The 26513-nt window shown below is 51.9% G+C and overlaps 1 protein-coding gene across 1 annotated transcript in view; it reads right to left on the bottom strand.

The window, feature by feature from the left end:
- Nucleotides 1–4679: 4679 nt before the first annotated feature.
- The window catches only part of GPR26 (G protein-coupled receptor 26), a 29277-nt gene continuing 7443 nt past the window's right edge, over nucleotides 4680–26513 (bottom strand). The window contains exons 2-3 of the mRNA XM_047703549.1: nucleotides 23385–23498; nucleotides 4680–9429 (exon numbers count right to left, since the gene is read on the bottom strand). Coding sequence (XP_047559505.1) covers nucleotides 9198–9429; nucleotides 23385–23498 — 346 coding nt within the window. The 3' untranslated portion in view covers nucleotides 4680–9197. The remainder of the gene's footprint in view (nucleotides 9430–23384; nucleotides 23499–26513) is intronic.

The following is a 26513-nucleotide window of genomic DNA, read 5'->3' as shown; positions in this document are numbered from 1 at the left end:
TAAGGTTCAGCCACATACCTGGGCACCCCAGGATCCAGTCAAGCTGACCAATGAAATTAACCAAAACAATTCCTCAACTGGAAAATGGTTATGAGAAAGAAAACCGACCCTGCAGGAGTATTAGGGCATTGAAGAAGGCGATGTTCTGGTAGGACTTAGCTCAGCATCTGGAACACAGAGGTTCCGAGAGGTTCTCAGGACCTAAAACTCTTCCCACCCTTAGTCAGCATAAGGGTGTCCTGCAGCCAACACCGGAGATGTCCCTTGGTGGTGACGAGGCTCCTGTCCGCTGGGACATTCCAATTAACTCCTCTTTCTTCCTTGTTCCCCTGAGGGCTGGCCTGGAACTCACATGCCACTCCCCTGAGGCCACCGCAGCCCTCCTCGAGGCTGCTGGGTGCTCAGCTCTGCTCCACAGGACCCAAAGAGGCCCAATCTGAGCAGTGGCCTGGACCCCACACCTTGAGAGGCTATCTGTGGGACTCACCCTAAGCTCACTTAGGGAAAGGATGCCTCCTGCATTGTGGCCATTCTGGAGGCATCTATGGGCCCAGAGAGGTCAGGGCAGGGACTGTGGGTCCTTGAGGGGGTGTTGGGGATACCTAACACCAGACCATACCTGGTCACCGTCAGCCAAGCCTAAGGAATCAGACCCAAAGTGGCAAAGTTTCATAGTATTTGGTGTCCCAGTGTCAGGCAGTCAGCCCCCGGGCAAGTGTGTTTGGAGAGGTGTGACTACTGTGGGTTTGGGTGAGTCAAGAGATGGTCCCAAAGGATGCAGACCTACCCCAGAAGGTGTGAAGGCCCAGGCATCTGCAGAGTGGAAATGGGAGAGAAAATAGAACACGATGCAGGAAGATAGGTGAGAAAAGACGTATGCACTTATGTCCCACCGTGAAGCAACCTAAAGCCAACATTTCTGACAATTAACTTGTACATGATAAAAATGTGCTCATACCAGGACATCAAAGTGTGGACAAGATTTTATAACAGGAGGCTTTATTGGACAGAATCACAATATATACTTCCTCCCTCCCCAGCCCTCCCCCTGTATTAACTATCGATTCTATCATAAAAATATATTACAACATTTGATATGTTTTCACAAAACACAAGCCATTGTAAACAGAGCAGGCAACATTGGCCTTGGATTCAAAATTCTTGAGTCCTGTTGCAACAGAAAAACAGTGTTGGCAAGTGTATTACATGAAAGGTAATATTGTCACATTGGGGGGCTTCTAATAATATGTGTGTGTGTGTGTGTGTGTGTGTGCATGTGTATAATGGAGCTATATTTCCGTTTAATAAATTAGGAGAAAATAAAGTTAAAGCTACAATACAATGTTAAACATTAGAGGTTGCTAAAATTTTGTTTCCTTTTTTTTTTTTTTTTTTTTTTTTTTTTACTCCGTATGCGGCTGTTTGAGTCTGTGAACACTGACCCATACGCATATACTCATGGGCACAAGGAAGCACAACACATGTGTTCATGGGTACATTTGCTCCAACAGAAACATCTCCATTTTCCTATGGGTCTGATGTTAGGGATAGAACATGGTACAGGAGCCAGATCACTTTGTCTCCGGGAATGAAATCTCTTTTAGTTTTCTAAATCCTGGTTTCCGAAAGTATTTTTCAAGTGTCCACATACAATGTACATTTCCATGTGGAATGCTAAACGAGGTGGCACATACTTAGGTTTCTTTAAGGTGGGCTCCCTTTTGTCATCCATTGGCCTGTTCTCTGGATGCCCCAAGCTATGGACAACGTAAGTCCCCCTCCCCACTTTGCACAGACACCAGCAAATAATGAAACCTATGAAAACTCAAGGTCAGCTGAGAATTTGACTTTGGTGCTCTCAAGCTGGGCACTGAGCAGGGTAAAGTCTCTGGGTGGGAGACAGGCGTGCTCCATGAGGGAAGATGAATAGGGAGGTTGGCCTCCACCGAACACCTCAACAGAGCGACAGATTCATGTCCTCCTAGGAGCTGTCTCATCAAAATGGTAACACATGTCCAAGCGGCAAGGGTTTCAATCTCTTCTCCCAAATGATCCTACAAATGTAAAGACAGGCCTATTCCAATATCTAGAAAAATGCCCTGTGTGGTAATGAGGGGAAGACAAGGCACCTTTATGATGTGTCCCTGGGCTGCCAATGCTGTATGTGACCTGTAATTAACCGGGTTTCCCCTGGGGACACCCTGATGGGCTTGGCGAGACACCATCCTCATTAAATGTCCCTCGAATGTTCCAGAAAAGGTCCTATTTACATGCTTGTTGTAAAACAGGATTGTTGAGGTTTGGAATGATTTCAATTTTCAGGGGAACTTGGCATTTAAAGGTTTTTAGAGCATAGGGTTTGGTTACAAGTAATTCAAGCAAGGATTTGGTATTAAAAGACTTGGAGGCAAGGCAATGGCAGGCTGAGCCTTTAGGGGCTGGGGGTTTGGTATCTGGTCATCAGGAAATGGACCAGCTCAGATGAAGCTATCCAAGGTGTGCCATCGTGATGGCATCTGATTCTCTCCCAAACACATTCCCTCTGGACAGGATGGGGTGATATCAAGGCCAAGGCCTTGATGGGGATGATCAGAGTGGGTTTCCGTGTCCAAATATAGATCTTGGGTTCTTTGAAACTATCAAAATATGGACCTGAGGTTCTCTTGAATACGTGCAACAGCCCTTTGCACCAGGGGAGAAATAAGATCCCGACTCTAGAGTCACCGGCCCGTGGGAGAAAGGACTCAGGAAATGCCATGACGGTCTTCCTAGGAGCACACAGTCCTTTGAGTCCACAATCTAAATTATTTTAAAAATCCTTAAATATGGCCATTCCAGCCCTGCTAAGTAAGACTGAGTGGATTCATAATGACTGACCTTGAAATGCTAGAGACATCTTTACATGACATTGTGCGAGCCAACGGTACAAGCCCAGTGACAGTGTGGGTGTGAACGGAGTGTGGCTGAACTGCCACATGGCACAAGGACAGCTTTTGCAAACATGCTGCTCCTGGTGTGCGAATTCCTCCAGTCGTCCCCAGGGGTGCGTGGCAGTGGCCGTCAGGACCCAGCGGTGACAGTGCCTATGCACCCTTGCTACTGAAGACACACCTTTGTGCCCCTCGTGCATATTGTCAGGGAGGTGCCCTGGCCAACATGGTTGGTTTGTGAAGAATGAAATATGCCCTCCTCCCACTCACTGTTAAATGTAGACGTCCCTCAAGATAAATGCAATTCGTTTTGGCCCTTCCTTCCTTTTGTCCATCCGTCCTTCCGTCCGTCCTTCCTTCCTTCCCTCTTGCCTTCCTTCCTTCGTTCTTCTGTTCCTTTTCTTTTTTTAGTAGCTAAATGCATGTAGATTTCCCTCCACGTTCTCTCAGAGAGATCTCATTTCAGTACTCCTAACTTCAAAACTTGGATCATCTCTCATGGTCCACAGATCAGTCACTCTCCCAGGAGGCACTTTCTCTCCTCTGGACTCACCTGACACCAATCCTGGACACGCACCAAGCTCTGAGCCCATGAGCCTCCTTCCCAGGCACTTTCACCTCTCCTCTGTGTCTTGTCTCTGTTTTTCCCTACTACATGTTCTGGGCCACTGTCCTCACCTCTAAAAAGCCTTCCAGAACCCTCCTTCCCCACTGGTCAAGTGCTTCAGCGCCCCCTCTGCACCCCCCAGCAGTGTGCTCACCCCTCCTGGGCAGCCCCGTCTTACACTATAATTTCCTGTCTCCCCCAGAGGCCGATACAGCGTGGGGCTGGGCACACAGAAGGTTCTCAGGAAACATCCAAGGAGGGACAGGCACGTGTGTCTCTGCAGTTCTGGGCTGGAACCTGCAGCTGCCCTATGTCCCTCCCTCCCTGGCTCCAGGACTCTGCTTTCCTGCGCCACCCCCCCAACCAATACCACCGCATGTGCCATGCTATCTAGGCCAGGCTGCCCAAAGCCACGTGTCCCAGCCACTTCCCTGTCCCGATACAGATTCCCCAGGAAGATGAGCAAGTCCATGGCCCGTTTTTATGGAAGGAGGCACGAGGAGGCCTTTGACGTCATAACTCTGTCCAAATTGGAGATGCAACAGCAAGCCTGAGATTCCTGTTCTCCTCCCTCCCCTAGGGCCAAGGCTTCGGCCAGCAGCAGGGCAAAGGCAGCTGGCCGAGGATCGGACTAGCTCTTTTGGGGCTAAAAGGGCAGTTGGTCTTGAGAGAAAGTGGGAGGCTGTTGGGAATGTGGAGAGGCTTACGAGCCACACCACCTCAGCCACATTTCTCCTCCGAACCCCAAAAAGCAAACTGGGGAGGACACCTCCATCCAACCTCTCCTTATGGCCAGCTCAGCCTGGGGTCCGAAGCCAACACCAGGGTCTTCCACGGGAACCTGTCTGGCTTCAGGACACTGCTGTGTTGTTCTGATATCCTAAGGGCAACTGGCCGAGAGTTTCAGGAAAATGCAGGTTGACAATGAGTCCTCAAACACCTAAGACATCTCGTCAGATAGATTTCTTGGAGGTTTAAAGGGCCTGGGAAGCATAAATCCCGGGTACAGAAGTGGCTGCTCAGCCCCTCCCCACTCCCACCGAATTCCCCTAGAGAAAGAGAAGTCTAGAGGGGTCCTTCCCAAGCAAGGGGCGGCCATGTGCTGGGAGGGGCCCCAGGGCCTGGCTGGGGGGTGAGGGAGCAAGGGGTTCTCTGCTGGGGATGGAAAGACGCCCGCTGTGCCTCCAGCTGCCCCAAGCTGGGTGCGGCTGGGGACTTCCTATCGGCACTAGCCTGCCCTTCTGGAGCCCATGGTCTGTTTTGTGTTACCCCTCACACATCTCTAACTGCTGCTCCAGGACTTACAGACCTTCCCAGCAGTCTGAAAAGGAGATGTCAGTCCCTACGTCCTAGGGTCATGGTGATGACCCATGGAAACGTGACCCGAAAGCACTCAGCACAGTACTGGCTTGTAAGTTTCACTCAGTACCCACGAGCTTTAGGGCTACGGACCACGGTCACTATGAGGAGCTGCTCCCGGGGGGCCCAGGCTGGGTCAGCCTTGCTGGATGAAGTGGGGAACCAAAAACAGACCCACACCCAGGGGTCAGCATTCCGCACTGTCTCCCTCTGGCCTGACCTTGGCCTGGCTCCACTCCCAGGGAGTGAGGCTGGGTGGGAAGAGCGTTGGGCTAGCTGTGGTTGGCAGCAGAGGACCCAGAGGCCATCGGCTCCCACAGCCGGGCTGCCCAGGCAGAGGCGGAGAGGATACCCAAGCACGTGTCCCCATGGGACCCTCTAAGAGCCAGCTTCCTGCTCTCTAACAAAGTGTCCCGGCGGTTGCTGCTATGTTCTGCCGACCCCCCGCGGACACACGCACTTGACCAGGGAGCCCCTGGGAATGGAATGAGGCTGCTTTGCAAATACCTCTGGAGGGGAGGGTGGCAGCTCTTCCACCAGAGTCTCTGAAGACGGGTTTTTAGAATTTCAGAATTTCACGGAGTGAGCGCTTTGTCGCTCTGAGAGCAAAATGACTCAGCCCTTAAATGAGGCTGAAGATTGAACTGTCTGGAGATTTGGGGAAAGCTACAAGACAAACAGAGATATTTAGAAAGGCCCAGCTTTCCACAGAGTTTGTCCACGTGTCCCAGATCCCCTTCTCAGAGGAGAGCTGGGAGGCCACCGGCTGCAGTCTCGGGCACGGAGGTTCGACCATGCAGAATCCCAGGCTGCCTTGGGCCAATCTCCGAGGAGGGGGACAGCAATCTGCATCTTAAACACGCTCCCTTGGTGTTTCCTGTGGATAATCAAGTTCACACGCCAAAAGCTGTTCCAGGTGCTTTAGACCTTCCAGAAAGGGGGCGGGAGCCACAAATATATCCAGGACCTCACTCTCCCCTGGGGTGCTCATGATCCAAAGGAAAGGAGCTGATGCAAGGAATTTCTGGCACCTGATAAAATATCCTCGTTAAGACCATGGGCCATCTGAGTTATCCTGCATTTGGGTTACATTCTAGAAATGCACGGCCATAGGCCATACCCCAGGCATCGTCTCCCTGCCTGCACGTGGGCATGGCCTGTCCTGTCTGTCTTCTCTCCGAGAGAAGAGCACCATGAGAAAGAAAACTAATTTCAGAGACACAAGAGAGGTTTATTGCTCAGGGTGACAGGAGACTGAGCTGAACCCCAGAAGGCATGGGCCGTTGGTATCAGGGGGCTCGAGTCAACTTCCCTCATGCCCCAGCTGCTTCCTAAATAAAAACAGGCTGGCCCTTAGCAGCATCGCTCCCGGAGGTCAGCTGACCATGAGACACACAAACCTCCAGATGCCAGGACCCTCACCTGAGCTGGTGGTCCGTCAGGCGGGGTCCTAGAGCTCTGGTGTCCTCTCTTTCTAGAGGAAGTACAAGAAAAAGCTAGAGTAGTTGCAGGGTGACTGAAAAAGCCTCGCAGGGCAGGAATTAAATCTACATTTCTGCTTGTGTAGGGCCAGAGACAGAGCCCTGGTGGGGGGGAGGGGCAGGAATCAGACCCCCGCCCCTCACCCAGGCCAGGCTTCAGTTCCAAGCTTCCTGAAGCTCTTTCCCACCTGATCCAGCATCCACCAGAGTCTGGGCCTTACACATCGAGCCTGACACTAGACTGAAGTCAAGTAAGGATTCCTGGACCCTCTGATCTCGCTGTTTCTGAGTGTTTTACCTGAGAAACCCATGTTGCATTTGATAAATTAAATTAGCAAATGAGGTAGATAATTCACCTGGGAATAACGAAGCCAGGGGAGAATTTTATAGACTGGGTATCGATGAACACCAACACTCATCTAAAGGTAATTACAGCTGAGCTGGTTGGTGCTGACCGCTAATGTTTTCTCCTTGCTTCTCCTTGCCTTTTAATGCCTGTCTGAACAATAGTGAAAACACCCCCTCGGCTGACTTCTTTGGTCTTTTGTCTACATGATGCCAACACAACTGGTTTTACGGTGTGTGTTTTTACTTTAGCAGTCCTAGGAGCTTGGCAAAAATTATGATATGTATCTTTCTAAGATTCGTGCTATTGTGGGTGAGAGATCTTTTGTGTTTTTTTTGTTTTGTTTTTTTTAGCTCAGGAAGAGGTAAAAGAGATCCATTTGCCTCTGGGAGTATAACAGGTCGCATACATAGAACAAGAAGAAAGAGAATTTGACATAGTCATTCCCCAACTCAGATGAAACAAGGTTGTTGCTTGAACTTGACTGTCTACTAGCCTCATCTACTAGGTCACTACTCCTCTGTCGCCCAATTTGGAGAATATTTGCATGGAAAGGGAGATTGTAGGATTCAATTGTGCCTACCTTCTTGGCTCCATTCTTGTTTGCAACCTCATTGGTACTTTTGGGGTTGGGACCGTGGGGTGGGTATGAACAGCTGCTTGTCACTAGGAAAGTTCCACCAAAATGAATGTCTGCTGTGACTCAAACTTGATTCAAATGAACGTGCTGTGAATCAGAGCACAAAGTCATGTCTGGGCAGTGGTGTGCTGGGGGATGCTGGACCACCGGCTCTCAGGGCGAAAGTCCTGGTTTTAGATTTTGCTGATTTTCTTGGCATAAGTATTCCCATCATGGCTGATTTCAAGCTACCAAGGTGATGTCCCTCAACACAGAATTGGCGAGGCATGTGCCCCACGGGCTCCTCCAGGCAGGTGTGAGCACACCTCCAACTGACAGGTGCCAAGGCCTGGGAGGCTATGCCTGTCCCGTGAAAACCTGGGAAGTAGGCAAGACTAGGCTGGGCTCAGCTATCTCTTTTCTAAATGGGGAGCTAAGGTAAGTTCCACAACATCTTTTCAAGGAAATGTGCACAACACTTCTCTGTCTTTCCATACTGGGACCCTCGGCAGAAAAAAATGTTAGACTCTTGCCACTTGGTCTGTGCTGGACAGTGTCCTCCCACTGTACTTCCAAAGCTAGGGCACAGAGAGCTGGAAAGAGGGACTAGCCATCAGCGTCGGTGGCTCCCCGTCTTTTCCACCCCAGAGGCATCAGAACAGAGGACGGAGAAGTAACCCTCTTGGCCTTCACACATCATCCAAAATGATAAACAAAGACAGATGGGCAGAGAGCACGGCCCACTCACCTTGGCTTTCTGTAAATCAAGATGGAGCTGCTAATGGTTTGGCAAAGGTATTGAAGCTATCATTTTCCATAAAAATGTCACCCTCCCTTCACTAGCGCAGGGCACATTCTTGATCACCTGGAACAGCCTCGACTTTCTGCTGATAGACTCACAGAAACCAGATGTGTAGCCACTGGGATCACGGAACCCAGGGCCTTAGAACCAATATCAAACCCATCAAACCCCTGCTCGGGTCAGTTCTTGTAGGTGCCTCTCACAGGACGGGGTAGACGAGATGCATGAGAGGAGGTAAAGGGCCTCCTGCAAATTCAGGTCACAACCAGGGGTGGGGGCACCAGGCAGCCTCCTTCCTCCTGCCTCTCCTTGGCTCCAGCAGTTAGGACAGGTGAATCAGAAGAAGGTGACTACCTATTTAAACCATTTTCAGGCTAAGATTGTCTACACACGCAAATGTTGGCTCTTGTGGGCACGTGGTGGACCAGAGTTCAACCCAACAGAACCATTTCTAAGACCACTGCTCGGCCACAATGGGGCAGCTGCAAGTTGTTCAACATTTTCCCCTGGGACTCAGGGTCCCGAGTCCCAGCTGAGCACAATTTGGTGACTACCAGCTGGATGATATTTGGGTTAAAGCCGCCACCACGACCACGTGGAGAAGAGCAGCCATGCTGGAGGTAAGGCCGAAAGGCTGCTGCCAACCTCACGTTCAGCATGACTCACGTCCCATGGAGACCACCACCACTCTTCAGCGTGAAGCCCAATGCCCAGTGGTTAGGGAGCAGGTGGACACCATGCTTCCCCACCTGCCACCAGCGCTGCATGTCCTTGATCGTGACCAGACTTGTCGTCACTCCTGGGGAGTCTCTGGTTGAGTCCAGGAGCTCAAAGGAGCTCCTCTGAAAGGAAAGCCCAGAGCGAGTAACCATGGTCATCCTTTGGTGCAAAACAGGGACGGTCCAACCTCTGCCCTTGAGGAACCAGGGAGCAGGCATCGCTGGGCCGGCCAGGGGGGTGGCAGCTGGGGGAGTCCACCCAGGACCCCAAGCCCTCCCTCCCTGCTTCTCACCAACTGTCTCATTCCTCCATCTCCAGCAAGAGCGGCGTCCTTCACTCGGAGACCGGCAGAATGTTCTGGCTGTGGGAGTCGCCCGTGAGGCCCGAGGAGTGGAGGGAGCGTCTGTGGAGGATCCTGTTCAGGATCTCTTTGCAGCTTTTGCGGTACTGGTGTCGCAGTAAGGAGTACACGAAGGGGTCCGACGCGGCCTTGCTGTAGGCCAAGCACTTGGACAGCACCCCCCAGTGGGAGCCGATGGGCACCGAGGAGGACAGCTCCACCAGCCTGCGGAGACACGGGAGCCCGTTACCGAGAGCACAGCCTCTTGGCCAAGCCTCAGGCTCTCTGCTGTAGTTGCCTCCTCCACGGCAACTTACAGCAGCAACAGGAAGGGGAGGTGCGCCTCCACGGGCCCTGAGTTCATTCTAGCTCTGGAGTAACAGCACAGTGTACACGTGTGACTCCGTGGGACCCAGGGAGATGTGACTAGCTCCATATAAGGCAATAGATGGACAAAGAGGTTAAGGAATTTGCTTAAGGTCACGCAGCCCATAAACTGTAAAGGCAGGATTTGAACCCCAGTCTGCCTGACTCTGGAACCCAGGCATACCTAAGTAATAGACTAGTGGCTAATAGTGACATGGCCCCTGGCTCCAACTTTCCTCCTGTCCTGCTAGGGGACCCTGGGCAAGTCATTTCCCCTCCTTGGGCCTGTTGGTTTGCTATGGAAAAGGAGGCAGCCGAATAAGGTCACCTCTCCAACTAGAAGACACTGGTGCTTTGCTTCAAATCCAGCTCTGCCCTCCTAAGAAGATTGCCTGGGACGGAGGGCTGAGAATAACTTTGCAACCGTTCTGCAAAGCTCAGCGTACGTCCTACATCAGGAAGAATCCACAGGTGACAAAGGCCTCTTCCCAGGGTTTCGATTCTGGTGGTCCTGGGCCACGGCCATAGTCAGGGTCCTCTCAAGTGACCTCATGATACAGGGGAGATACAGCCCATGTCTCAAAGGGGCCTTTTTCTGGAAGTCTCCTGGTGCCCATCAAACAACTCCACTCAAGGGTCCTAGTACCAGGTTGTGAGGAAGTGAAAGCCTTCCTCTGTGTAAATGGAATCCCCCCAACCCCACCCCAGATCAAGCCGCTTACTCTCAAGTGTCTCCAGCACCAGTGGCCCTATTTGGACCTTATCCAGCATGGATATAAGGTAGAAAAGGCCATGGCTTGGAGATCCTAAGTTACCCTCTCCCTGCCCACTGCCAAATGAGGAAACTGAGGCCCAGAGAGGAGAAGGGATCACCCAGGGTCACCCAGCAGGAAGTGAGAGAGAAGGTCTGGCACCTGCACGCTCCCCTGGTTCTGGCCCCTGTCCTCCCCCCGAGGTAGAGGTGTGTGCGCGACAGCAGGCAGCCGTGGTTCTCAGGGTGGGGGGCTGCCCAGGGGAGTCCCCAGAAAAGACTGAGCTTGGGCCATTACTCTGTGCGGCCAACCTGAGTGCTTTCCCTGGCTTTCTTTGGGCCGATGTGGTAAGGACAAGCTCATGAAGGGAAGGAAGGGAAAGGTGGTAGAGTTCAAGCCTCCATTGTCATAACTACCCCCACCTTTTTAAAAAGATTTTATTTGTTTGCCACAGAGAGAAAGAGAGAGAGTGCACGCACAAACAGGGGGAGCAGCAGGCAGAGGGAGTAGCAGACACCCCGCTGAGCAGGGAGCCTGAAGCAGGACTCGATTCCAGGACCCCGGGATCGTGACCTGAGCTGAAGGTAGATGCAAACTGATTGAGCCACCCAGGGGTCCCACAATGCCCCTTTTTTGAACAGACCCTTAATGAACCCCCCTATTTGGCTTCCTATTTCCAGAAACACCGGCTACCCTTGCCCTCTGGCCTCGTGGGAAAATGTGGCCTCATTTCTGCTCATGTCCTCGTTAGCCCGAATGGGGGAATGGAGCTGTTAGCATCTGGGAAAGCTGCACTTTTAAGAAACCTATTTTGGGAAGTGATGACTTTAAGGGGACAAAAACCCTGAATTTAGAATTCACACCTAATAATAACAATGAAAAAGCTGAATGCCAGCACATTGTTGCTATGTGATGCCAAATGGCTTTACCAAAATGTCTGCTCTCCTCTGTGTCGCTAAATTCAGTCTTAGCATTCTTGGCTTTCCCAAGAGGACTTATTAAAGAGCCAAATATCATTAAACCATCCGGCAAGATCAACATTACTATTTTTAGGTTCTGTAGATGTCACAGAATACAATGATTCGGGACAATGTAAAATTTTACCACTAGATAATTAATAGATAAAATCTATTTTGTTTGCTTCTCAGAGATTTTAATGTAAAGTCTCAATTCTCCGCCAGGTTCAATAATAATTTCCAGTTAGTTGCATGTCTCCTTTGGGCAAATTACTTGATGTACAATTATCCTGGAGAGCCGGTGTCATTCCCATTTCCAGGCTCAGTGAGCCGGCAGCTCCTCCACAGTAACCCGGTTCCACCGACTGCAGCCTGAGTGCCGGGGCTCAGATCCCACACGGCAGATGGGACAAGATTAGTCCTACGTCTCTCCCAGCCTGAGAAGCCCTTCTCCATGTGCTGCTTGGGACTTCGGCACCGGCCGCCAGCCACAGCACACACGAGGAGTCCTGCTCTGAAAAGCCAGTGTGTGGCCTCCATCAGGGCCTCAGGCAAAGACAGACTCTGAGGCAGCACAAGCCTGGATGCTGCTCTGTGGGGCTGCTGGGCCAGGCTGCTGGGGCGCCGCCCCCTTTTGTGCTCAGACGTGGCTGGCAGACCCACTTCCTGCACCTCCCGAGTGCGTGGGCCCCTGCTCCACGCTGTGCACCTGTTGCGACTGGCTTTGCATCGACCCAGCTCTCCCAGTTCAAGGGGACCAAGAAGGCACTGGGATTTCCACATTGCCACAACTGCTTCTTTTGCATTCTAGATCTGGGAAGGGGTACCACATGGCCCCTTACAGAAGACCCTGTAAGGAGGGAACCTCCAGCCCCTCTTAAGCCGGATCTAGCTCTGCCCAGGCCCCCAAGCGCCCTCCCCTCCAGGAAAGGGGCGTTCCTGTTCTGATCAGTCTTATTCTCTGCGTGGGCAAGGTCACTGCGTGCTGAAAGGTTCCTGCCATCCTGTGCCTCTTTTCTCTTTACTGAAAGGGAAAAGCACATGGTAGACAAATGAACTCCCCGCTCCTGCCCCGGAAGGCTGACCCAAGTGCCCCGAATTTAGGGATTCTTGGGCGTAGGTGTTCAGAAGGTGGTACTTTGTTTCCCTTTGGTGTGTCACCTGCTGTGGGTTGAACAGTCTCCCCGAAATTCATATGTGGAAGTCCTAACCCCCAGGACCTCAGAACGTGATCTTACTTGGAAGTAGGGTTGTTACAAATGTCATCAGTTAGGATGGGCTCAGCCTGGAGATGGGTGGCCCCAACCCAACATGACCAGTGTCCCTATGAAAGGAGTAAATTTGGCCACAGAGGCACACGTAGAGAAGGCCATGCAGAGCTGAAGGCAGAGACTGGGGGATGCTTCCATAAGCCAAGGAATGCTGAAGGCTGACAGCAGACCCCAGAAGCCAGGGGAGGGCCCTGGAACAAATTCTCCCTCATCCCCGGCTTCAGAAAGAGCCAACCTTGCCATCACCTCGATCTTGGACTTGCAGCCTCTGGAACTGAGTCAATACACTTCTGTGGCTTCAGCCGCTCAGTTATCAGTAGCTGACTCCGACAGCTCTGGGACACTAACACACACCCAGTGAGGAAGCTGCTAGGGAGGCAGGGGTGGGTTAGGCAGGGCCGGTTGTCTGTGGCCGTAACAACACAGCAGAGCACCAAGTCCCCGCCCCGTTCCTACAGCCCTGTGTGCAGCGAGCTGGAGCCCAGGGTTTGAAGCTGCAGCACTGGGCACCGAGTCGTCTTCGACCTCTGAAAAGCAGAGCTCCCTGCCCCCCATCCCTGACTTCCATCAGGCACCAAAGTGACTCCCGTGTATTTACTGCCTAGGATACGAACCAGGGAAACCTCTGCCAGTGGGCTCTACTCCGGGGAAAACGTTTATGCTTCTGCGCTCACAACACGCACAGGTCTGCCCCCGCCCCCGACCGCCCTGACACAGCTCCCCACTCAAACACCCTGTACTGAGAGCCCGCACTCTGGGTCCGCAGGGCAGCCTGGGGAGAGGGGAAAAGGGGCAGGAGCCTGCTTTCCCGCATTCCAGATGCTTCTTCAGCCGGTCCTTCAGGCAGGCCCTGCAAGTACCCGGGGCGGGGGGGTGGGGTGGATCCAAACACTGCCATCGTGGGGGGAGCTGTGAAATGCTGCTGGTTAGGGGTCTGCTCACACATAGGAAGCAGAGTCCAGAAACAGATTCTCGTTCCACAGGGTGACGCACAGCAGATGCCCGCAGATGCCCTCCCTGCATCTCACTCCACGCGTCCGAGGTGCCTGGCCCACCTCTGCTCCCCTGTGCCCTGTATTTGTTGGGGTGGGAGGAGCCACGCTCCTCTCTCTCAGCAGGAAGCCCTCAGATCAGGGCACTGGCAGGTCCCTGTGCTGGCTGTCACTGCAGAGGGCTGATGAGGCCGGAAAGCCCCCGCCCCCTCGCCCTTCACCCCTAGGTCTCATCCTCACCCTGCAGCCTGGTGGTCCTGGTCCCCAGAGGGAGGATGGGGTACCTTTGCCAGAACTCCAAGACGTTCTCTGAACCTCCAGGGAGACCTGTGTCTCCATTCTGCTCGACAGTGGGAATCTTGAAGGAAACTAAATTCTGGGGTGAGGATAGGACCAGCAAGAGCAGCATCCATAGACCCAGTTCCCCTTCCGGGTACCCCAGGGCTCAAGGCTTTGACGGCAGCTTCACAAACATTGTTTCAAGTCCCTGATAGAGGCCCCGTACAGAGGAGACACCACGGTGTGGTGATGTGCCACGCCCACACGGCCTGGAAAAACCAGGATCCGAAGCCTGGGCTGTGGGCACCGGCGACCATGAGCCTGCCTGGCACCAGGATGCCCGTCCCAGCTCCTCGGCCCGGTTCCAGGGTACAAAGACCTTCACCTCTCCTCCCCCTGCTGCCATGCACACGCACGCATGTACACACACACACACACACACACACACTCACACTGTACACCCAAGGCAACGTGGGCCACAGAACAGTCTTTGGGAAGCCAGCCTGATGCCTTTCCAAGACCCCTGGGGAATGTGTGTATTTGAAGACCTGTAAGTAATAAGCTGACACTTTACCTTTTCATGAGATATTAGAGCGGAAGGCGTTTTATTAAAAGAATACTAGCGCCGGACGACTTCCTGCATATTAAACCCCTCTGCCATCTACATAATTTCGTGACTTTGAAAAGCCACAACAATGGTGCTGTCAGGCCCACTAGTGCTTCCAAGCTGCCCTCCGGTGATTTGGGACAACCGTAATTATTCGGAAGCATATGTCGCTGCAGAGATAATAGCCTTACGAATGCTTCTAGACATGTGAATTTGAATTCAGAAAAATTTAATTAGAGCTTTTGGATGAGACTCTGTGTGGATCTTCAGACCCTGCTCAAACACTTGGAAAAAGTCAAATGTGACCCATGAGGGCTTTAACATGGGAGCCAGTGTGAATGTGATAGAAGGTAGTGACTCCCAGTAAGAGTGAAGGTAGAGATTTCTGAATGTTTTCCAGGGTCATCTGACATGCCCCATGGTGCAGCACAAGTGGCTCCTTGGTTGGGACAGTCAGTGGAACCATCTTTCTGAAATGTATTTGCTGCACAGTCTGCACTGTGCCAACCAATTCTACTGATGGCTCCAGCTGCCAGAGCTGATGGCCTCTGGGCCCTACTCCAGGTCTACCCAAGCTGCTATCAGCCAAGTGGTCAGAGATGACCCCACAAAACCCCACTACTTCTACCTGCCTTTATCCATAGGCATTGGGGTGCTCTGTCGGGGTTTACACTGAGATGCCTGGGCATAGGGAGTAGGCTGGGCCTCCACCCTGTAGATGGGCATGTCTATATTTCCAGTTGCCTGATTCCTAGGCTTTGGTGATACAGCCTGGCTGCAAGGTTAAATTATGGCCAACAGGCTTGACACTGACCCTTAACCCTTAATTCTGCCAGTTGTTACTGCTGTGACCTTAGGTAACTCATCTCCCCTCTGAAGCTCTGCAAGACGAGGATGCTAGTACTTACCTGGCAGGAGAGCTGTACTGGATGCAATCGGTGTGTACTGGTAACTCCTAGGTGCATTACAGGTGTCCAGTGATAGGTCACAGGTGCAGTTATCAAGACTTCATATTCTCTAAGAGGAGCTAGAGGACCTATCTGAAGACCTGAATGGTTCTTGACCCAAAAATGATGCTTTCCCAATCTAAGAAAGTTATCAGGCAGATAGGAAGAGTTGGGGACCCCATTCCCAGACAGCCAGATCTTCCTGCTCAACTCAAAAATGTGGCAAAGGTCACAGCAGAAGCCCGTTCTCCTCCAACGTTCCAGTTCTGCCAGTTGCCAGCGTTCACCGTGGCAGTCCAGATTGGGACCCGGCCCCTTGCACGTGTTCCTGTTTATAAGGCTGGAATGGGAGCAAGCGGCAAAACAGGCCACGTGGATGCTCAGCCACTGCAGAGTGGGGGCAAATATTACTTCCCAGCTGGCAGCTCAGTGATGGGTTTAAGTGACACCTGGACAGCTGGTTCCCGGTCATCCCCCAAACAGCAGCTTTCTGGTTCTGAGTGGGTCACAGCACCCACTTCTTCCGGGAGGAGAGCGGGAACCCCTGTGCTCTCAGGGGAGAAGCAGAGCGGTGCAGCGAGGGGGGCCCCGTGCATGGGCTTTGGTTCCGAGCAGACCCGAGCTTGAGCTCCGGCTGGGCCAATGACTGGATGGGACGAGGCTAGAGCCTGTCTGAGCCTCAGTGTCCGCATCTCGAAACGAGGATGTCACGTAGGCATGGAGGGCGGAGCGGTCCGGGCGCAGAGGCGGGGCTCCACAGGATCGTTTCAGGGCCAGAGCTATTTCTTAGCTTTTCGTCTCTGAATTCTGCAGCGCTGTCCCATTGCTGCCGCAGTGGTCTTGACCGTCACTGCCGCGCACGGGAGCGAGGCAGGGAACAAGGAGCTGGTGCTGCACCCGGAGAGTCCCCGGGGCTGCTCCATGACTATCTGAGGCTGGGCTCAGGTGCCCCGCTCCCTGTGCCTTGTGAGCCAAATGACCTTTGCAGTTCCTTCTCTCTCTGTGCCTCAGTTCCCCCGTCTGCAGAGTGCAGCGCCCACGGCTTGCCCAGTCCACCCCTTAGGAGCACTGCAGGGTCCGGGAGGATAACATGAAAGTGCCCATCAGGTCCAGGCAAGCCGGTGCCAGAACATAACTCCTAGCTCCCACGGGCCAACCTCTGCCCAACATGCTGCTTCCTGATGGTCACCCTGGTGAAGCTGGAAGCCCTCCAAGCCTCAGGAACCTCACCCCTGGCACGGGGCATACCTGTCTCATATTCTGGTTGCTTTTTTAGGGCCCAGACAGTTGCTGAGCTCAATTCACTTAACCATCATCAACCAAGGTTGGAGAGACACAGATGCTTACTGCCCCCAGGAGAACCTGTGTTGTGTGACCAAGAAGGTGACATCCTTCATTGTGAGCTCTGGAACTCTCCAGGGCCCACCCTTGCCCTGTTCCCAGGGTTTCTGCCTATCCCAGGGCAGGGTGGCTCTCCACAAGGCCTGCTGAGGGGCAGCTGACTGGCCTGAGCCTAGGAGTACCTGTGTGATAGTTAAGGTCACGTGTCAGCTTCACTGGCCACAAGAGCCTAGATTAAACATTCCGGGTAAATCTGTGGGGGTGTTTCCAAATGTGCTCAGCCTTTGAATCAGTGGACTCAGTAAAGCAGATTGCCCTCCCCAGCTGGGTGGGCGTCAGCCAATCCGCTGAGGCCTCTAACAGCACCAGAGTTAGAGGAAAGAGGATTCGCCCCTTTCCTTCTTGCCTCCCTGGTGGGACATTTCGTCTCAGCTTCTCCAGCCCTTGGGCCACGACTTATACCTTCTGCTCTCCCAGGTGGCTGGGCCTTTGGATTCAAGCTGAGTCCCACACCAGCTTTCCAGAGTTTCCAGCTTCCAGAGGACAGACTGGGGGATTTCTCATGCTCTCTCTACTCTCTCTCAATCTATAGACCTATGTATCTGTCCTGCTTGTCTGTTTCTCTGGAGAATCCCAGTGCAACATGGTCATTTGACGAGGTGATCTACCCTTGTGGGTAAGAGAATCCTGGGGAAGGGAGTCAGGGAGCCATCTCTGCATGCCAGACACTTGAATGCCACAGCCACAGACGTGAGTGAGAAAGCAGGGAAGAGGCGGCCTTTGCAAAGACCCCTGGAGTGTTCCGAGAGTCTGAAGAGCAGGTAGACAGCCCGCTGAGATTGGAAGCTCAGCTCCCACGGACTCAGTGTGAGACTCTAGGCAACTCAACGGCCCCTACAAGCCAGGCTTGTTTCTTCATCAGTGAAGTGTGTGTGTGTGTGTGTGTGTGTGTGTGTGTGTGTGTGTGTGTCTGGAGCTGTAGTTCTCAAGACTCAGGATTCGAATCCCCTGGGAGATTTTAAAACCCCCAGTGCCAGGTGTCCCGCCTGGGACTGCTAATTTAACTGGTCCCGGGTGGGGTCTGGGTAGGGTTTGGGGATTTGAGCTCTCCAAGCAGAGCTAATCCGAAGCCAAGATGGCCACCAAAAGCAGCCGATCAGGACGTGAAAACCACACAGCCTGTGCCTCCTCCCATCAGGCAGGGGAGCCCTCATCCACTACCCTTCAGGCCTGCTCCCGGCCTGGCTGCTCGGTGCCTCCCAACAGGCGCTCAGCTGGACCCTGGCTGTGGCTTTGGCTTGGGCCACGAGGCCTAACAAGCTCATACTCCCTGGATGAGATGCCCAAGAAGGGACCTTCCGCTTCCATCCCAGGGCTCCAGGTTCTCTGTAAGAGTCACTTCCCGCAAGAGGTCAAATCCTCAGCTACACTTCCGGAGCGGGGTCTGTCCTCAGCTTTTTCTGAGGTGGGAGCCTGAGGGTGCACGTGGAAACCAAGTCGAGAAGAGCAGGAGAATCAGTCACCCCAGACGCGACCTGCCTTCCAGGTTGGTGGCAATGGCCGGAGCCGAGCACCGCGCCTGGCTTACCCGATGGGGTGCCGCACTCCGTGGGAGGTGCCCGGCCGGGACTCTAAGCAGGACAGGAGAGGTGGCGGCAGGGTCTCTGGAGGTGAGTGTGAGAGCAAATCCTGCCCCACCCCACCCCATTTGGCGGTGTGGAGGCCCCAGTCGTGGAAGTGTGGTTCTGCTGGGACCCGGGGCCATGCCCAGCACATGGCCAGAGCCCACAGAACTCCCATCTCCCTGGGGTGGGCCTGGGGCTGCCCATCACCATAAGCACGGTGCACCTCATCAGCATCTCTTCTCCTCCAGTCGTAGGAGGGGTGTGGATGGAACAGGTGGTTCCAAGAGGGGTCTAATTTCGGTCTAATCTCACTAACTAGGTGTCAGCCACAAACTTCCCTCCTTGCCACCCTTGTTGGGGCCTCTGTTCCCCCATTCAGGCTGTCCAAGAACCCCTGCCTGGTGCACCTGACGTGGGGGAGGCAGACAGTGAGTTGGCCACTCGATGTGCACTCCCCGGTAAACTCTGACATCGAGCAGGACACTGGACAGGGAAGGAAGTGAGGCGGAGAGCCCTCATCACTCTTGCAACTCAGCAGGAACGGGGGTCCCAGGGGAGTGAAGGACAGGTGATACGAGCAGCTAGAGGTCAAGGGCAAGAGGGTGCTGGGAGGAAGGGCATCAGCACACCTAATACCCCAGACCTCTCTGGCTACAGACCAGCACTATTCAATAGGAAGAACAGGGAAGCCATAGGTGTAGCAAGACACAGGTGAAAATAATTTTATTCGTATAGTTTATTTAATCCAAGATATCACCATTCCCTATGGAATCAATATAAAAAGTGTCTGTGTGTCTGTGTGTATGTGTGTGTACACACACACACACACACACACACACACATATAGTCATGCTAAGCCACAGAAACCCAATGTGCATTTTCTACCTACAGTGCATCTCAAATCAGACAGGCCATGTTCAAGGGCTCTAAAGGAACCCGTGATTGGTGAACCCCACACAGGGCTCTAAATCTGGCTCATGCTGACCCTTCTGCTTGGATCGTCCCTCTGGCATAGTCAAACCCACTTCACAAGGCTGGTCCAGAAAGCTTCAGGCAGGAGAGCTCGTTCCTGCCTCAGAACCATTGGACCCTGTCCCTATTGGATAACATGACACAGTGTTCTGTCTGGGTGCGAGGGCCATATCTATGAGGTCAGTGTCCCCGCAGAGTGGGTCTCCTGTAGGACCTCACCAACCCAGGCCTCCTCTGCAGGGTCTTTTTCATGCTTTGCACAGAGACGGTAATGGAGAAATGTGTGCTGAAATGAAACAAGGGTATGTTTGCATATTTTGTGAGGTTTGCTTAGGATGGTTCTTTTGTTCACACTAAGAAACCCAAGACAGGAGCCTGATGGCTGATGGCAGTCGGAGAAGGAAAGTCTCTTCAATAAAGGGTGTTGGGAAAACTGGATGGTCATATGCAAAAGAATGAAACTGGACCACTTTCTTACACCGCCCACAAAAATAAACTCAAAATGGATTACAGACCTAAATGTCAGACCTGAAGCCATGAAACTTCTAAAAGAAAACACAGGCAGTAATTCCTCTGACATCAGCAGTAAAAACACTTTTCTAGATCTGTCTCCTCAAGCAAGGGAAACAAAAGCAAAATTAAACTATTGGAACTACACCAAAATAAAAAGCTTCTGCACAGCGAAGGAAACCATCAACAAAGTGACAAGGCAACCTACGGAATGGGAGAAGATATTCGTAAATGACATATCCGAAAAGGGGTTCATCTTCAAAATATGTAAAGAACTTATGCAACTAAACACAAAAAGAACAAATAGTCCAATTGAAAGATGGGCAGAGGACCTGAATAGGCATTTCTCCAAAGAAGACGGACAGATGGGCCACAGACATGCCAGAAGATGCTCGACATCACTCATCATCAGGGAAATACAAATCAAAACCTCAGTGAGATACCACCTCACACCAGTCAGAACGGCCAGAACTAAAACCACAGGAAGTAAAGAGTGCCGGCGAGGATGTGGAGTAACGGGACCCCTCGTGCCCCATCGGACGGAATGCAAATTGGTACAGCTCGTATGGAAAACAGTGTGGAGGTTCCTCAAAAAATTAAAACTAGAATTACTGTGTGATCCAGTAATTGCACTACTGGGGATATATCCCAAAGAAAATGAAAACACTAATTTGGAAAGCTATATGAACACTTCTGTTTATAGCAGCATTATTTATAATGCCGAGATACAGAAGAAGCCCAAGGGTCCACTGACGGATGATGAATGGATACAGATGTGGTCTCTCTCTATACACACACACAGCGGAATATTACCGAGCAGAATGGAATCTTGTCATTGGCAACAACGTGGTTGGAGCCAGAGGGTGTAATGCTAAGTGAAACAAGTCAGTGAGACAAGACAAATACCATATGACCTCACTCGTATGTGAAATTGAAGAAACAAGACAAAAGAAGACACAAAGAAAGAAACACAACAATAACAAAAACCAGACTCTTAAATACAGAGAACAAAGTGGTGGTCGCGAGTTGGGAGCAGTGGGTGGGGGATGGGTGAAATAAAGGGGATCAAGACTACACTTGTCTCCATGAGCCCTGAGTAATGCATAGAATTGTTCAATCACTACATTATACACCTGAAACTAATAGCACGCTGTATGTTAATTATACTTTAATTAAAAAAATAAAATTAAAATTTACCGCCACCACCACTCCCCCCAAAAGAAAGTCAAGACAGGAGCTGGGTCGGCAGTGGCGGTGGGGCTTCACCAGAGCCGTATTTTGTGTGTATGAGGTTTGTTGGACATAGATTTTTCTCCCTAGTAAGCTGCCATTCATCCCCATAATAGAGGAGCAGTTCAGTGAGTATTTTTAAAAACCCCAAATGCATCAAATCCATTTGGAGGGAACATATTGCATTGTGAATCTACCATCAATTTTACTGAAACGTTATTTTCTGGGCACCATTAGAGGAACCAAGCTATAATCAGAAAAAAAGGAAAATTTTGTTGGGAAATGAGATTAAGCCAGAGAAAAATCCAATAGTTTAAATCTGGAGCCACATTACCTATTCTCCTCTGAGGGTTCAAGTTCCCATCATCAGCCCACAGGTCCCCTTTCCGGTGGGATCTAAGAGGAGAGCTGTCTGCTTGCCCTCCCCACCCATTGTCTCTTTCCTCGCTGAATTTATTCCCCTCACTGCACACACCAGCCTGTCCAAGTACGAGGGAGGGAGGGCCAAGCACAGACGTCACCCATGCCAGGCCTGTGCTGCCCATGATCTCCAGCTCAAAGCCTTTCAGTCCTTACAACAAGCCTGAGTGGCAGGCACTGCTCACTTTGATGGGAGACTGGAGGCTCAGAGAGGTGGTGTCACTGGCCCAGGGTCACACAGCAAGAACCTGTGTTGCTGTGGTTTGAACCCACCGTGGGCACGTTTCAGAGCCCGTCCTGGTCACCACCCTGCGGCCTCACCCTTGGACAGCAACAGGAACCCACTTGCCTCAGCCTAGGCTTTGTGTCCCCTGGAAAACCTGATCTCTGCGAGCTTCAGCGTCCTGGCTGGATGTGGCACATCTAGACCAAGGGTTCTCCCCAGGGGTGATGCTGATCCCCAGGGTAGTGTCTGAAGACATTTCTAGCTGTGAACACTGGGGTGCAGGAGGGAAGTAGTGGTGAGACATAGGTAGAAGAAACGGGGCTGCTAACAAGCTCCAATGCACAGAGCAACCCCACCACAAAGGGGATCCCATACAAAATGTCAGTAGTGGGGAGATCTTGTCAACAGTTCAAGAAGGAGGAGCCAATGGCTCTGTTATGCCGACCTCAGACCTACCCAGAGATCAGCAGACTGTCCCAGGTCCTACATGCAAAGTGAGATTTCCCCCAGAGGAAGCAGCTGTGAAGAGACAGTAGAAGACACTCCAAGAGGAGCAAAGATGGGGGTGTCGTGGGGGAGCAGGGCCCTTAGGGGGAGGGGACAGATGTTCTCCTGGGCCAAAGAAAGCGGATGGAACTACAGGAAACAGATGTCAGCTCAGGGTAAGGATGAATGGGAGGAACAGGGAGCTCTGGCTATGGTGGGCTCCTCCTCCCAAAGCATGCAAGCTCACCCGAGGGGACAGGGAGGCAGGGGGTCCCTTCCCCCTGCCAGCTGCAGATCCTGTGGGATGCTGGGATGCTGGGATGCTGGGCTGTGTCCGCTTTCAATCTCTCTCTCTCTCTCTCTCACGCACACACACACCGCACACTTGCACACCCTACACATATCCTACTTCCCAGGCTCAACATCCCCTTCCTAATCAAACATCAAAGTCCCTTTTTATTGTCAACTTCCCAAATAGTGAAGCCATTCTGGAAACAGGGTTGTGGTTTTTCTTCCCCTCCAGTGTGTAAGACTGATGGGATGATACTTTTTTGTCTGGTTAAAGCACAAGAGAGAAATCCTACACCTAGAGCAGGCTGGCTTTTGGAATGCAGGGCCATGTGGCCAGCAAGCTGCACCTCGGAGCACGGGGCTGGGGAGGGAGGTGGCGGACAGGAGCAAAGGGGGTCAGCTCACAGAGCCTGCACTGTGGGAGGTCCCCAGAGTGCCTGGATAAGCAGGCACCCCCAGCTGCACTCGGACCGTGTTCCCCACCCTCTGTGCTGATGAGATGTGCTGCCTGCTGTTGACCCGGGTGTCCAGGTGGAGGATGCCCGGGGGGCGGGGCCACACTGTGTTCAGGGGAAGGTAGGAATCCAACCAAGGCAAGATGTTTTCCTCTGTCCATTCTCCCGTTCCCTTCCCTTTCCTTTCCTTTCCTTTCCTTTCGGGGCTCTTGGGCTACAGGGTTAGATGATGTGATCTGGGAATCAAGGGGAGAGTCTTTCCCATCCCTTCTGGTTCTGAAGGCTGAAAAGAAAAAGCATGTGCCCTCCTTCTCACCAAACCTGTCACGCTCACTGTCCCCTCCAACACACCACCCTCTGGAAACATGTGTCCGAGAGAGAGGCCGGTGACTGCTCCAGGTCACACGGGCCCTGCTTTGTTCCCCAAAGCCCCAGTCCCACTGGTCAGACTCACCTGGTGATCACATAGGGTGCGAAGCATACAAGGAAGGTCCCTATGAAGGTGCTGATCTTCTTGGTGGCACGCTGCCGCCTCCTTTTCTGTTCCTCCAGACAGCGCTCCCGCACACTGCGCGTGAGAGAGGGGATGAGTTGTTATTAATGAACACAGGCAGGGCCTTGAGTGCAGGGGCTCAGGGAGGGGCGAGAGAGACCCGAGGTCAAGTCCCGGCCATAGGTGTGTGACCTTGGACATGTCATGACCTTGGACACACGCGTGACATCGCTAAGCCTCAGGGTCATCATCCGTGAAACGTGCATTGTAATAAAATGCCATCAAGGGCTCTTTGGAGAATTAAATGCAAAAAGCACACAGACACACGAAATGCCTTCAATGCATAAAACACATAAAGCAATTAACACAATGCCCAAGTGCAAGCAAATATCAATTCTCATTATGATTACTTGTGAAATTCACTGATCACCTGCCATAAGCCAGCGCCAGAGTCTACGTTCTCTGAGTAGTTTCTCTCATCCTTGTCTTTACTGATATTTACTGATATTCAGGTGTGTTTGACCTGCCTCATGGGTTTTACTGGCCCTGTTTTACAGCAAAAACTATGAGCTCAGGTTTGCTCAGCTGATAAATGGAGACAGCACTGGAACCCTTGTCCGGGTTTCTCAAAGCTGGTCCTTTATATCTGGGCCGACCTGGACCCTTCCTTTCCTTCATGCTTTCAGTCCTGGGTCTTCCATCCCAAAGCCTCAGCCCTGCCTAGAGCTATAGACACTACCTTAGGGGGTCACAGGGTGAAGTCACTTTCCTTCAGGGACCAAGATCAGTGAAGCTAAGAGACTAAGACTCTGGGAAATCATGGTCACAGCTTTGAGGATGGAATCAGGAGCTTGCTGCCTAAGCTTCTAACCACACCCTGGTCCTGACTCCACTGGCTCCAGGGACGTCTGAGAACAGACATCTCATGCCAACTGAGAGAAGTGGTCTGTGCAACCCGTTTCCTGTAGCCACAGAGTAGTTCATGAGCACCAGCGAGCTGTCCGTTATCGCCATCAGAGAACCCGAGGGCCAGTCCAGCTCTATTCCATGGGGTTCCATGTGAGCAGGCATTTCTACTATTTATTTTATTTTTATTTTTTAAAAGATTTTATTTATTTATTAGACAGGGAGAGTGAGAGAGCATAAGCAAGGGGAACAAGAGAGGGAGAAGCAGGATCCCCCCTGAGCAGGGAGCCTGATGCGGGACTCAATCCCAGGACTCTGAGATACTACCTGCCCGGAGCTAGGGACGCTGCCTTAGGGGTCACAGGGAGAAGTCTGAAGGCGGACGCTTAACGGACAAGGCCACCCAGACACCTTATCTACTGTTTATTTGCATTTGTATTTATTTGTATTTATTTAATATAATTTAATTTTTTTAATGTCCCCCCCTCGGGAAAAAATTTTTTTTATTATGTTTTGTTAGTCATCCCACAGCACGTCATTCGTTTTTGATGCCATGTTCCATGATTCATTGTCTGCGTATAACACCCAGGGCTCCACGCAACCCGTGCCCTCCTCAACACCCATCACCGGCCCACCCATCCCCCACCCCTCCCCTCTGAAACCCTCAGTTTGTTTCCCGGAGTCCAGAGGCTACTGTTGATTTTTTAAATAAATCCCATCACTCCAAAAATGAACAAGGAGGAAGACCGCGGACAGAGCTGCCCAGGAAGTGGAGATAATCTGTCTGAATTAGGTCCTGGCTGTAGAGCCCCGGCTCCAGCATTAAGCAGTCTGTGCAGGGAAAGCAAGGAGCAGAGGGACGTGCTTAAGCCAGGACCACAAGCAGCATGAATGCCAGCACGACCTCCCCTTCCTTCCACAAGGACCATCGTTTTAACACTGAATCGGAACTCTCCATCACCGTATTTCCAATCTCAGATGGACAATTCCACGTTAGACTGGACGGAAGACCCCTGAAATTCTTGTAGGACTTTACTCCCCTGCCTTGGAATGTAGAGTTGGGAACTGGAGTTTGGTTTGGTACAAATAGTCTTCACAACGGCTGAAGAAGTATTACTATTAAATCACGTTACTAATTAATTTCTGATAACTAATAATAATAACAGTCCACATTTCTTGAATAACCTGTCCCATTTTAGACGCCTTGAAGGAGGTTCATGTGCATTGGTTATCTGATGCTCACAATGTCTCTATACACTGAGGACTGATACAACTATTATCTTTTTTTCTTTTTTTCAGATAAGCAGATGAGGCACAGAGGGGTTAAGTAACTTGTTCAAGATCACACAGCTGGTGAGTAGTGGTGATAGGATGACCAACTTGCCCTGGGGAATCAGGACTGTCCTGGTTTTAGCATGGAAAGTCTTGCATCCTGGATGCTTTGCATGGGACTGGCCCAGTTTTAAAATGGAAAGCCCCTCCAACCAGAGCAGATGAGGATAGTCAGTCTCCCCAGGTGATGGCAGGATCTGAACCCAGGCCATTTGACTCTGGAGGCTTGAGCGTCATCTTCCAACTGGTGGACGTCTACACCAACCCCATGGGAGGTACGAGGGCATCATCTAATCCAGAAAACCTGAAGAATACAGCTGCTGGGGCAGGAGGACTGGGGGACTTTGCCTGAGTTCATCAAGCAAGAGTCAGTCTTAATCTCATGGCTCCCCATTATACTTGGGTCTCTGCAGAGTCTTCTACCAACATCCTCTGGCTCTTGTAACATGTGCACAATATGGGTGGGTGTGGAGAGAAGGCACAGGGCCCCACCCAGGAGGTCTGGGTGCCATGAGGAAACCAATTCATCTTGGTCTGCCTGAGACTGTCCTGGTTTTAAAACCCGAAGTCCTGCGTCCTCGGAGAGCCCTGTCAGTACTCGGCAAACAAGGACAATGGTCACCCTAGGGCACAGTGGGTTTGGTATCTTCCCCATAACACAGGCACTTTTGTCTTAATATTGAAATATTTCCCCCAAACATTCATGCAATTGACTTGAGAATCGCTGGAGATTTGGGACACGAGCTGGGTGTCCTGAGCCATCACATGCACTCACCCCGTGAAGGCGTACAGCACTCTAGGCATCCCCTTAAGAGAGGTCTGAGCACCACAACTGATGTCAGCACTGGGACG

This window comes from Lutra lutra, chromosome 14 (assembly GCF_902655055.1).
Source record: "Lutra lutra chromosome 14, mLutLut1.2, whole genome shotgun sequence".
Taxonomy (NCBI): Eukaryota; Metazoa; Chordata; class Mammalia; order Carnivora; family Mustelidae; genus Lutra; species Lutra lutra.
The sequence above is the reverse complement of the archived record's forward strand: the minus strand, read 5'-3'. Positions and strand labels throughout refer to the sequence as shown.